Source organism: Chenopodium album, chromosome 22 (assembly GCF_948465745.1).
Source record: "Chenopodium album chromosome 22, dcCheAlbu1.1, whole genome shotgun sequence".
Classification (NCBI taxonomy): domain Eukaryota; kingdom Viridiplantae; phylum Streptophyta; class Magnoliopsida; order Caryophyllales; family Amaranthaceae; genus Chenopodium; species Chenopodium album.
In genome coordinates, this window is record NC_137855.1 from 35,123,735 (window position 1) to 35,137,856 (window position 14,122).

Consider the following 14,122-nt stretch of genomic DNA (forward strand, 5'->3'; position numbering starts at 1 on the left):
ATGTACTCGTAACATTGCAAGAATGGTCAGGACTAGATTGACCGCCTACTAAACCAAGACACAAACCAGATAAGTCCCCTGGAGCATCAGCTGAAACATTGAACAGCGCTTGTAAAAAGGCAAGTCCATCACCAAAGCTATTAGAACCATGGTTTTATCACAAAGGTGCACAGGCTGACTATAGGATGCTCGCCCTATACTTCCACTGAGACTTTCATTTCCTTTTTTGATAGTCAGCTGAATCGCACCATCTATAAGATTTGTATCATTCCTTGAGTATATATTTGGTGCTTTGGTTGAAACTAGAGAAATTAAAGCTCAACGATTGTACATTTGAGAAAACAACAACAAAATTAAAAAAATGAAAGATAGTAGAGGTCATTGGGATGAAGCATAATGATGAACCAAAGCTGCAAATTTATATGCTCATTTCTATAGATTGGAATACAAAGCAAAAGAAAGCTGCAAAAGAATGAAGAAAGGCAGATAGGAATACAAATCTTGGCTCACATTCACTTAGAAAAGTCCAGGTTACACTATAATCAGTTTTCAGCTAGTAATATATCAGCTTCAGTTTGTTTAATATGTCAAACACAAACTACTCTAATAATCCTATGCTATAAATAAAGGACCGTGTCTAACTGGTAACAACAAACTAAGTCGTGGAAATCACTAGTTCACATTTAGAGCCTCATACTAAAAGTCCATGATATAACTATTCTAGATTGCAAAACATTTATACATTGCATGTACCAAGTCAATGTAAAAAACCATTTTGCACTCCATAAAAAAAAAATTAAAAAAAAAAAAAAAAAAAAAAAGTTCAACTCATGAGCTAGGTGCATAGAGAAAAGACGTATATGCATATACTTTTCTCCATTCCCAAAATGTTTCACAACTATTACACGTACTAATGCAGAATCAATAGTACGCGACTTGAAAAAGAGATCTCTAATCTTAAATTCTTAAAACGAGCCAACGACAAAGTAAAAGCTTTCCTGATGAGGAACTAATTTTTGGCAAATAATGGAGACTAGCAGGGTTCAAGAAATATTGTTAGAGATAAATCATAAAAAAATTTCTTTGATATTGTAAGGTATATGATTAACACAGCAGTATTACATCTAGAAACCAATACATAGCAGCATGATACAATACTACAGTGGACACAAAGTTAAATTGATGCAGCACTGATACTTAAAATTACAGAAAACACTTCAATACTTCAAAGTTAAATTACAGACTGTATGTATCTTCAGAGAGTTACACTTTTGAAATAATTTTAATAAATACTACGTACCCTTTTTTTTTACTTACAATATAAAGACTTGGCATAAATTGGCTAATCAGACTTCAGTACTGCATTCCCAAACAACAGGGGAGAAGAGCCATCACAATAACTGGCCGAGAGGAAGAACATGTAGCTCCCTTACTGCCTGTAAATCTAGAAGATGATGTGATATAGAAAGTATCCATATTCGTTATTGATTTTCATACAGCCTTTATATAGAAAGATGTTGCTAGTCGAGTATATACACAAGTTCAACCTATCCTTTTCCTGTAAATAAGCTAGAGTAAGCCATAGGACCCATAGCTTTGCAATAGCATATAGATAAGTCGGCCACCAAGAGGGTAGGGATTGGTAAAACACTGAGAGTTTCTTTCTATTTCTACCTTAAGCGCGGCTGATGACATACATTTATGTACTTATTGTCTTAATTAATTTGTCTATTACATAAATGACCTTAAATTGTACTCATGTACAACATGTTTACTTGTCTCAATCTTATGCAGGTTGCTGCTACTGTTTTTTGAAGTAATTAAAGCATTTAATTACTTGATATATATATATATATATAATTGCAACATCAGGGTTAAGCAATGTTCGAAGTTGTTAGAACTTAATATAACTATATAAGCTGTCAAATGAGGTAAAAACAGAATAATAAAAAAATAAAAAACACCTTAATGGGTGTTTACATTCTTCATCTCTTCATGAGTTTTAATTGCACATTTGCACCAACATGGAACTGCAAAAAGAAATCTGACAGAAATTTAATCTTGTTTGAAAAGTAAAAGATTAACAAATTACTAACTCAAAATTCATTGAAATAAATATCAGACTGCTGTATAATCTACCATCAAAGGAGTAGCACCAGAAACAACTGGATGCGCTGATGAGGAGGTTGTGGTGCCAGCAGTACTGCTGCCTTTTAACACAGGGGAGGAAGCAACATAGAAAGGAGCTGGCTGTACATATGTTGGCGGAGTGCTATAGGTGGAAGCCGAGAGATTGGTAAGCAAGATAGACAAAGAACACTCCTTGTTAAGAACATTTATAACCTTTCTTACAGTAGGACGTAAAGTGTCTTCAGGATGGCAACACGACAACCCAACAATCATCAAGCATTCCATTTCTTGAATGTCAAATTCTTCCTCGAGTGTTTTATCAGCTGCATCAAGAAGACGGCCTTCTCTATAGAGCTGCAATACCCACTCTACCAGACTCACCTTACTAGGCTCTTCCTTGTGTTCAATAGCCCGCCTTCCACATGCAATTTCAAGGGCCACCACCCCAAAACTGTAGACATCAGATTCTCTGCTGCATTTTGCAGTCATAACACACTCTGGGGCTAGGTAGCCTAAAGTGCCAGCCAATACAGTTGTTTGTGATCCTCGATTATGGTCAACGAGCCTAGCAAGCCCGAAATCTCCAAGCTTAGCATTGAAATTAGAATCAAGCATGACATTACTAGACTTGATATCTCTATGCAGCACACATTGCTCCCATTCTTCGTGGAGGTATAGCAAGGCAGATGCCAAGCCATATGCAATTTTGTACCTGTCTGCCCATGGTAAGAGCGTCGTCCTCTTGCCTGCAAAAATATGGGAGTCAAGACTTCCATTAGGCATAAATTCATAAACAAGAAGCAATTCCTCTTTCTCATGGCACCAACCAAGAAGTTGAACCAAATTTTTATGCCTCAGACGACTGATAACCTTCACCTCTGATACATACTCCTTTTCCCCCTGTTTAGACCCCTTTGATATCTTCTTAACTGCAATAATCCGGCTTATATCAGACAAAAAACCTTTATACACGCCTCCAAATCCTCCCTGTCCTAACTTTCCTTCCTCGATAAAGTTGCTAGTGGCACGAATAAGTTCATTGTAAGTGAACCTCCTTGGCCCAATATCCTGGTCAAAATCATCATCCACATTGATATTTTTGTCATCGTTACTTTCCCTGGATCTCCTCCGCCTCCACACAAATGCTACTGATCCTAACCCAATCATTAAAACACTTGCACCAACTACAAGGCCACCAATCAGTGCGGCTTTGCTATTACTTTGAATTGGTGATTGATTGCTTTTGTGGTGTTTCTGAGGTGATGGGCTTGGTGCACTAACATCAGTATCTTCTAAGGTTGAGTTGAAGTCCCAAGAAAGGATGCTATGAACTTCGGAATACGTACCAGTTGCAGCAGAGAACCCAACTCTGACTGTTTCCGGAAGAATTGATCTTAAGTCCATGAGATTCGAAAGGCTAGATTCCCCGTTAAACGCATGATGAACATCATAAGTCAGAACGACACTCAGATTCTTCGTTACAGAATCATAAGTTATCCAAGCATGTGCTGCAATCCTGTTTTTCAGGCCACTAACCACATCAGCAGCAACTGCAGACTTTACAGAAGTATCATCAATTCCCAAATGATTGTTACTCGGATCCCAAGAATTCTGAAAAGCATCGAATTCAACAGCAACAAATCGGTATTTGCTGGTAACATTATAAGACTTGGCATCGCCACCAACCAAACCAAGACATCCACCATTTGAATGTTCTGGGGCATATTTAGTAGTCTCATCAAAAGGCGATATGAAAAAGGCAATCCCATCACCAGAAGAGTTAAGATTATTGCCAACTGGTGTAATCTCAAATGAAAAGTGTGTGGTAAAATTTGTTATCTTGTTGGAATTTTTATCCCAAAGACGAACAGGTTGAGAGTAGGATGCTCGTCCTACACTACCACCGCCACTCTTTGTGAGCTGAATCGCCCCATTCGCAGTGAACGTATCATTCATATAGCTAATACTTTGTGAACTATATTGGTCGAAACTAGTGAAGTTAAAGAAAAGTGATTCAACATGGTTAACAAATAAAAGCAAGGAAACAAAATTATGTAACACACACTTTATAAGGTTTCTACTTGATACTTGCATAATTGCATTTTATTTGTACCATGAATAAGGTTAACAAAGCTTGATTTTAATGTAATTTAATGATAATTTCCCAGCTGCAATGTACGGAATACTCGTCAATGGTCATATAAATGACAATGACAGAATAACATCGCTGGTCGTAATAATTTAATAATTTTTGAATCAACGTATAAAGACTTGAGCACGTATTTGACAATTAAGTTCATGACTTTTGAAAGTTTCAATGGAAAAATTCAAATCCTTTATCGTTCAATACATTTTTGACGTCTGTTACATATTAACCTAAAATAGAGGAAAAAATGTCTAATCGTTGCAAATAATATGTAACGGATGTAGTTCGTTGTTTAAATGGGACTACTTAGTCTCTCTTCTTCAATCCCTTCAATTTGGAGTATAATTTGGTACTCCCTCTGTTTTTTTTTTTTATATATGCATCAGTTTAACCGGCACATTTGTCAAGACGTTACTTTGACCATAAATATCTTTAATTGTGTATTAGTAAAAATTGTAACAAAATTATATTATGAAACTAGACATTATGACAAACGTGACTAAAGAAGCGTGTCAACTAAAAAGAAATTGAGGAATTAGAACTCAGTGATATTACTTTATTATATAATTAACTAAACTAATACTTTTTCTAGGTTGAAATATGAAGTGGAAAACAATTAATGCTTTTTCTTTTAACGAAATTATATATGCATCTATGATATATGATTTACCGGGTATTATTTTTACTTTAAGTTGGGCCACCCCTTTAAAATTTTTCTGGTTACGCCACTGCCCTTCCTCCAAGACCCAGCTCATTGTTGGACAAGTACCGAACTTCATCTTTTGTTCAAAATTCCAATACATTTAATGTACCAAGTCAATGGAAAAACACAGTTTGCTCTTAGAAAAGAAAATATTACCTCCGATCCAAGTTAGTTGCAACTTTGGAATATTTTATATCTCACAAATAATACCCCAAAGTTGCAACTAACTTGGACCGAAGGTAGTATTTGTGTTCAACTCATGAGCAAGGTGCAAAGAGTCCAACACATTTTATATAGATACTTTCAAGTTCCTTTATTCTCAATATAACTTTCAAGGGCCACTTAAAATAGTTTAGGAGTATTTTCACACGTACATAGTTCACACTATAGTCTCATGATCGACATTGGAACAAACACTGGATATGGATCAGAATTTTATGAATCTACAATTCGAATCACTATTTCATTAAGTATAGTTGTAATCATTATTATATTGTAGTTATAACAAGCTTTTTTAATTACAATAAAAGAGTATATTTATCCAAATTTGTTTATTTCTCTTTTTTAACCAAATTGACTTTATTTCAAAATTAGTGTACTCCTGAACACTGGCTATGGATGATCATGGATCAACTAATCATATTGGTGAAGATTAGCACCTTTGTGTCATATTGGTATAGAACTTGTTGGTGACATATTGGTAAAAAAATAAAAAGTGATAACAAATTGGTATAAAAGTTAACTAAAAGACGACATATTGGTATAAAAATGAACAAATGACTATATATTGGTATGTAAACTAGCGACTGACAACGTTTAACCTTTTTTCTAAACAGAATAACACGCACGCTTATTGTACACATGCATGTTATTCTTATATTCTTGTAACTTTAATCTATTGTTTTTCTGTACCTTTTTTTTGTTTTAAATATTTATTATATAATTTTTATTAAAATAGAAGGGAAAAGAAAAAATAAATGAGAATATAGAAGAATATTTTAAATTATGCATAAAAATTAATTAAGAAAATTTACAAGTTCAAGATTGATTACTTACATTAAGCTCTCAATATCTTGCAATGTTCAATATAATTCCCCCGTATTTTATTACTATCTCCATTTTCTTTTTATGTCTGTATTTTATTACTCCCTCCGTCCCTAAATTACATTCCTCCTTTCTATATTTGGTATTCCAAAATTACATTCCTCCTTTCTATTTTTGGTAAGGTTTTTTTTAGTAAATCAACTCTCTTTTTCTGTTTTATATTTAATGTTTTCTCACTCATCCTTACCTAATCTCACTCCTAATCCTTGTGCCAAATTACAACGAATATGATTGGTTAAAAATTTTTAATAAGAAGCATGTGATTGGTCCTTTTATTTTTGCAAAGGATTGATGACTTGTCATGAATAATAACTAATCTATCTTTGTACTTACCATTGCATAATCTAATTATTGTTATTTGTCTTATTCTTCCCTCCTTAATTCCCGTGTAAATTTCCAAAGAGGAATGTAATTTAGGGATGGAGGGAGTACTTACTTCATTTTTCTTGTTTTTGAAACTTTTAACAATATTTTATAATTTTCCTCTACACTAGTTATCTCCTCACATCATATTATACTCCCTCCGTCCCTAAATTACATTCCTCCTTTCTATTTTTAGTATTCCAAAATTACATTCCTCCTTTCTATCTTTGGTAAGTTTTTTTTTAGTAAATCAACTCTCTTTTTTTGTTTTATATTTAATGTTTTCTCACTCATCTTTACATAATCTCACTCATAATCCTTGTGCCAAATTACAATGAATATGATTGGTTAAAAATTTTCAATTAGGAGCATGTGATAGGTCCTTTTTTTTGCAAAGGATTGATGACATGTCATGAGTAATAATTATTCTATCTTTGTACTTCCCATTTTGCATTATCTAATTATTGTTATTTGTCTTATTCTTCTCTCCTTAATTCCCGTGTAAATTTCCAAAGAGGAATGTAATTTAGGGACGGAGGGAGTAATATTTTTCATATTCTTTCTCCACATTTTGGCTTTTTAAATTTTTCTATTTTTCAACCAACTCCACCTCCATCATATTTTTACTACTAGTATTTTCTATTATTCTTTTGAAAACTTTGTGCATGGGGAAATGAAGCAAGTAATAAATGAAAGGAGTATACAAAAAATTAAAGGAAAATTTGTCTAGAACTATCTGTAAGATAGGGTGTTTTGCTAACAACTATCCATATTTTTTTTAATTGTTTACAACTACCCGCAAGATGGAAAACGTTTGGGTAGCACTACCCATTAACGTTTTCCGTCCAATTTTCACGTTTATGGGGCCCACCATTAATCTTGCCCACCCAATTTACTCCCCCCAACTACCATTAACCTTGCCCACCCAAACAGTTTGTTATTTACCTTTAAATATAAATGCAGAATCAATAGTACGCATTCAGAATAAGTGATCTCGAGTCTTAGATTCTTACATATAGCCAATGACAGAGTAAAAGCTTTCCTGATGAGGGACTAATTTTTGGCAAATTATTGTTGGGATATGGTTCCCTTTCTATGTGGACAAAGCCCATTTTATGTTGTGATGGTTTTGGGGCAACTAGTCAAGTTTTGGCCCAAGTTTGTAGCTTCTCAAAGAAGCTTAATTCTTTGACTTTTTTGGTGTGTCTATCGTGCAAAAATGAGTAGCAACAAAGGGTCTTGCATATTACTTGCTTGCTGCCAGTAAGAGTAGTAAATTAGAGTTGGAAGTAGTTGGGAAGAAGTGAGAAAGATACAGAGAGTTTCAAAGTAAGCTAGTTCACGTTCTTCATTGCGCAGCTCTAGAAATCAGCCCCAATCGAAGCTCATCCGTGGTCCGATTTAGCTCAAATTTTGACAGCTTGTCCGGGACATCTAGGGCTTTGTTTTCGGTCGGATTGTCATTTGCTGCTACTATTCGTGATTTACGGCCTCTGGACAGAACTCTATTTTTCTGGTGATATTCTTCCATTACTTTGTTCTTATGATTGTTGTTGTTTGGGTAAATTGAGTACCCAACTTTTAGACTTGGAATTGTGTTTGTGTAACATTCCTTTCATCAATAAGAACAATTTGGGTGGACTCCTAAAGTCCCGTGGTTTTTACTCTTCACATCGAAGAGGTTTTCCACGTAAAAATCGTGTGTCCTTGCTTAGTTGATTATACTCGTTATTTGCCATATATTTCTGCTTTTGGTGTGTTAATATTGCTGGTTGTGTGTTGATCTTAGAGAACATACATATAGCTTGGGTTAAGTGTGACCTTTGAACAAACTAGTAGCTTGTGTGTGCTTGCGGTTTGTTGTTTGGTCGATTGATTATTCTGCAAGAGGTGTGTTTATCCTCAACAATTATGGGGACTAGTAGGGTTCAAAAAATATTGTTAGAGATAAATCATAAAACAAATTCCTTTGATATTGTAAGGTATATGATTAACACAGCAATATTACATCTACAAACAAACACATAACAGCTTGATACAATATTAGAGTGAAAATTAAATTAAATTAATGCAGCACTAATACTTGAAGTTTCAGGAAATACTTTAGTGTAGACATGTACTACAGACTGGATCTATCTTTAGAGAGTTTCGATAATTAAATAATTTTAATGATTACCTTTTATATATATATATATATATATATATATATATATATATATATATATATATATATATATATATATATATAATCGCAACAGCAGGGTAAAGCTATGTTCGAAGTTGTTAAAATAAGCTGTCAAATGAGGCAAAACTATAAACAAAAAAAAAAGGCACCTTCATGGGTGTTTACGGTCTTCATTTCTTCATGAATTTTAATTGCACCAACATGGAATTGCAAAAAAAGAAATAGGGAAATTCTCTTTGGTAAACCTGTAGTTTTTAAAATTCTCAATGGTGAATTATAAAAAAACTTATTATCATTGGTAAACTCGAATTTTTGTTTACCAAAATAAAGGTTTTTGAACATAAACTCACTAACCATGGTTAATTCTATTTTTAATACTGTAATTAAATTATTATAAAAAAACACAACCCCTCCTTTGCCAAGACAACCACCAACGCCACCGCCGATCTTTTTCTTCTCCTCTGACCGAGCACTGTTCTCCCACCGGCCACCGTAACCACAACCCTCCTCTCTTTCTCCTCCTTCCAGCGCAACCTCCCTCTCCTCCGCGGCTCCGACCAGATCGAACCCAAACACTAGTGGAAAAAACCCCATAAATCCCCAGCAATGCCTTGCTGCCGTTTGACCCAAAACACCAGCAAATACAACAACACCTTGAGAAATTCGACCCTAAAACCTAGAAATTCGACCACTAATCGAAAACCCACGACCACCCACACTAGTACTCATTCTCTCGCGCTCAAACAGCCAACCGCCCGCACTCAACAACGCACCACCATCGTTCACTTCCGTCTTCCAATTTTCCAGATGATACCATTATCAATCGTTCTAACTCCGATCCTTAGCCTCAAAAAAACAAGTCCAATCGCTGAAGACGGAAATGAAAGCGGAAGAAACCACCATTGTTCAAAATCAGTCAAGCCAAATTGCAGAAATTAATTATCAACAAATCATTCAAAATTGCAGAAGAAATTAGGCTTTTGGAGGATCGAATTGGGGAGATTTCAAGCCAAATTCTGAGGATTTGAGGATTGTTTGGGGAGGGGGTACGGTGGTGGCTCAGGGGTAAGGAGAGGTGCGGCAGGGGCGGAGGAGGCCGGCGCACGGTGAGGGAGGGGCTGGGAGCAGTCGCCGGCGTGGGTAGGGGAAAGAGGTGGCTGGCTGTCAACGAGGTGGTGATTGGGTGGTGATTAAGAAAGTTGATGAGGAAAAAATAAAGGATGAAGATGATTTTGATGAGTGAGGACATTTTAGTAATTTGAATGTATCAAGTGTAAATAAGTGAGGATATTTTAGGATTTTCAATTTTTTATTTTGAAAAAATATTAACCTAGGTTAAAAGTTAACTAAATTATTTCATTAAGTTTAGTATTGAAAAATTATAACTTATTAGAGTTTACTAATGATAATAAGTTTTTGAAAATTTTGTTTTTTACCACCTCACAAAAACACGAAAATCTCTTTTACCACCTCCCAAAAAAAAAGTATTACTTTACTACCTCATAAAAAACACGAATATAGGTTTTACCACCACTTAACTAATTCCGTTTAAGAATCCGTTAAGTGGGCCCATAAAGCCACGTGTCGTGTTATTATTGGCCAAAAAAAGAAAAAAAATAAAAAAAAATAAAAAAAACCCTAAAACTACCCAGCCACCACCACAGCGCCACCACCACGCAACCACCCAACCCACGACTGCCCCCCCGAACCTACCACCGGCGGCGCGGCTCCACCCCCTCCCTCTCCCAACCCACCTGAACGCCCCCTTCCCTCTCCCGCAACCGCAATCGACCCAAAAACCACCAACCCACAACCCTCAATGACCACGAATCCCCCCAAAAACAGCCACGATTCCGGCCACAAATGGCCGAAATCGGCCGGTTAAGGCCACTCAGCCTTAAACCCGGTCAATTTCGGCCATTTGTGGCCGAAATCGTGACCGTATTAGGGAAGGAGGGTTTTGGGTTTGGTGGTTTTTGGGGGTGTTACGGTTGCGGGAAAGGGAAAGGGAGGGTTTAGGTGGGTTGGGGCTGGTGGTGCGACGCGGGTGGTGGTTTCGGGGAGTGCTGTGGTCAGTTGGGGGGAAGGCGGCGGTGGCGCGGGGGTGGCGTTGTGGTGGTGGCTGGAGTAGTTTTAGGTTTTTTTTTTGAGCAAATTAAATGTTGACACGTGTTACCGTGGGCCACACTTAACGGAATTTTTGGATGAAAACCGTTAAGTGGTGGTAAAACCTATATTCGTGTTTTTTATGAGGTGGTAAAGTAATACTTTTTTTTTGGGAGGTGGTAAAACAGATTTTCATGTTTTTGTGAGGTGGTAAAAAACAAAATTTCCTAAGTTTTTTTGTAATTCACCACTGAGAATTTTAAAAACTAAAGGTTTACCAAAGAGAATTTCCCAAAAAAATATATATCTAACAAAAATTCAATCTTGTTTGAAAAGTTAGATTAACAAATTACTAACACAAATACATTGAAATAATTATCAGACTGTTGCATAATCCACTATTAAAGGAGTTGCACCAGAAACAACTGGATGAGCTGATGAGGAGGTTGTGGTGCCAGCAATACTGCTTCCTTTTAACACAGGGGAGGAAGCGACATAGAAAGGAGCTGGCTGTACATATGTTGGCGGAGTGCTATAGGTGGAAGCCGAGAGGTTGGTAAGCAAGATAGACAAAGAAGACTCCTTGTTAAGAACATTTATAACCTTTCTTACAGTAGGACGTAAAGTGTCTTCAGGATGGCAACACGACAACCCAACAATCATCAAGCATTCCATTTCTTGAATGTCATATTCTCCTTCAAGTGTTTTATCAGCTGCATCAAGAAGACAGCCTTCTTCATAGAGTTTCCACACCCACTCTATCAGACTCACCTTATAATCAGGCTCTTCCTTGGATTCAATAGCCCGCCTTCCACATGCAATTTCAAGGGCCACCACACCAAAACTGTAAACATCAGATTCTTTGCTTGATTTTGCAGTCATAACACACTCAGGGGCTAGGTAGCCTAAAGTGCCAGCCAATACAGTTGTTTGTGATCCTAGACTGTGGTCCACGAGCCTAGCAAGACCGAAATCTCCAAGCTTAGCATTGAAATTAGAATCAAGCATTACATTGCTAGACTTGATATCTCTATGCAGCACACATTGCTCCCATTCTTCGTGGAGGTATAGCAAGGCAGACGCCAAGCCATATGCAATTTTGTACCTGTCTGCCCATGGTAAGACCGTCGTCCTCTTGCCTGCAAAAATATGGGAGTCAAGACTTCCATTAGGCATAAATTCATAAACAAGAAGCAATTCCTTTTTCTCATGGCACCAACCAAGAAGTTGAACCAAATTTTTATGCCTTAGACGACTGATAACCTTCACTTCTGATACATACTCCTTTTCCCCCTGTTTAGACCCCTTTGATATCTTCTTGACTGCAATAATCCGGCTTATATCAGACAAAAAACCTTTATACACGCCTCCAAAACCTCCCTGTCCTAACTTCCTTTCCTCGAGAAAGTTACTAGTGGCACGAATTAGTTCACTGTAAGTGAACCTCCTTGGCCCAGTATCCTGGTCAAAATTCATGTTGTTGTTACTTCCCCTTGATCTCCTCCGCCCCCACATAAACACAACTAATCCTAAACCAATTATTAAGACACTGATTCCGGCTACAAGGCCACCAATCATTGCTGCTTTGCTACTGCTATGGCTGCTTGACACAGTTGTGTGATTTTGCCATGGTACATTGACATCGGTATCTTCTAAGGTTGAGTTAAAGTCCCAAGAAAGGATGCTATGAAGTTCAACAAACGTACCAGTTGAAGCCGTGAACCCAACTCTGACTGTTTCAGGAAGAATGGAGCTTAAGTCAATGATATGCGACAGGCTAGATTCCCCGTTAAACACAGGATGAGCCTCATAAGTTAGATAAACACTCAGATTCTTAGTTACAGAATCATAAGTTATCCAAGAATTTGCTGTAGACCTGTTTTTCAGTCCCCCATCCACTGTAACATGACTAACATCAACCTGGGAAACTACAGAAGTATCATCAATTCCCAAATGATCACCAATCGGATCAAACCAATTCTTGAAGGTGTCAAATTCGACAGCAACAAAACGATATTTACTGGTAACATTGACAGCCACAACCAAACCAAGACACCCACCATATGAATCCACTGGAGCATACTCTGTAGAATCATCAAAAGGCGCTATGAAAAAAGTCATACCATCACCAAAATGACTAGTATTGTCTGCTGGTTTAATTTGGAATGAAAAGTGGGTGGTAAAGTCTGTTTTCTTGCTGGTTTTTTTATCCCAGAGACGAACAGGCTGATTATAGGATGCTCGCCCTACACTTGCTTCAAGATTAGAACCTACTGTACTCTTCGTCAACTGAATCACTCCATCTTCAAAATATGTATCATTCTTGCAGGTAATATTTAGAGAACTATCTTGGTTGAAACTAGTGAAGTTAAAGAAAACTGATTCGACATGGTTTAGTAAAAAAAGCAAGGAAACAAAAAATTGAAACACAAACTTGATACTATAACAGTGAATTATTGATCCTCTCATTTCCAAATTTCTTAACAATGCAGAAAGACTGGTAATCAAAAATCTTTAGAGAGAAGAATTACAAGGTTGCATTGCAAAAAATTTGTTCCATTAATAAGGTATATAAAGCTTAATACTACTATTAAACGCCGGCCAATTAATTTAATCAACCTTTATGTAATTTACTAGTAATTTCCCAGCTGCAACGTATTGAGCACGGTCAATTTGTCTATATTATTACAAATTGTCTTCATTATTGCCTTATTGGTCACATAAAATTATAAATCAGCAAAAATGGACAATATTGACAGAAAAATGCAGTATTTGATCAACGTAATTGATCGTGAATTTTTACAAGGTCGTGTACTTGATACTTGCATAATTGCTGGTTTATAAATCAACGTAATTTGCTGGTTTATAGATCAACGTAATTGATCGTTAAATTTTACAAGGTCGAGTACTTGATACTTGCATAATTGCATTTTATTTGTACCATGGTTAAGGTTAACAAAGCTTGATTGTACCATTAATGTAATTTCCCAGCTGCAACGTACTCGTCAATGGTCCTATAAATATATACTAGTAAATACAATGAAAATGACACAAAAACATGGCTCGTCGTAATAATTTAATAAATTGAGAATTGACGCATAAAAACTTGAGCACGTACTTAACAAGTTGATGACTTTTAAAGTTTGTATGGGTGGCCAAATTGGAAAGGCTCCGTCCTATATATGGTATAAAAAAATTAAAATAAAAGTAAAATTTGCAAATTACAGCCATTTAAAATTCGTATTTTGCAAATTGCAGCCATTTAAAAAATAAATTGCAAATTGCAGTCCAAAAGTTCGTATAAATTGTAAATTGCAGCCCGGTTCAAGTTTTTCATCGGTTTACATGTTATAAAATCTTCGGTTAAGGTTTTAGGGGCCATTTT

The 14,122-nt window shown here is 36.2% G+C and overlaps 1 protein-coding gene and 1 pseudogene across 2 annotated transcripts; both read right to left on the reverse strand.

Moving 5' to 3' along the window:
* Positions 1 to 1,977: 1,977 nt before the first annotated feature.
* LOC145605820 (L-type lectin-domain containing receptor kinase IX.1-like) lies at positions 1,978 to 4,207 on the reverse strand. 2 transcript variants are annotated; one of them, XM_081661884.1, is made up of 2 exons: positions 3,021 to 4,207; positions 1,978 to 2,930 (listed from the first exon to the last, which is right to left on the reverse strand). In XM_081661884.1, the coding sequence occupies exons 1-2, from the start codon at positions 4,084 to 4,086 to the stop codon at positions 2,119 to 2,121; spliced, it is 1,878 nt and encodes a 625-aa protein (XP_081518010.1). In that variant the 5' UTR covers positions 4,087 to 4,207; the 3' UTR covers positions 1,978 to 2,118. The 2 variants fall into 2 exon arrangements, with proteins under 2 accessions (XP_081518010.1, XP_081518009.1); XM_081661883.1 differs by having other exon boundaries at positions 1,978 to 4,207.
* A 6,908-nt stretch (positions 4,208 to 11,115) lies between these two features.
* Positions 11,116 to 13,206, reverse strand: LOC145604272 (L-type lectin-domain containing receptor kinase IX.1 pseudogene; annotated as a pseudogene).
* Between the last annotated feature and the right edge of the window lie 916 nt (positions 13,207 to 14,122).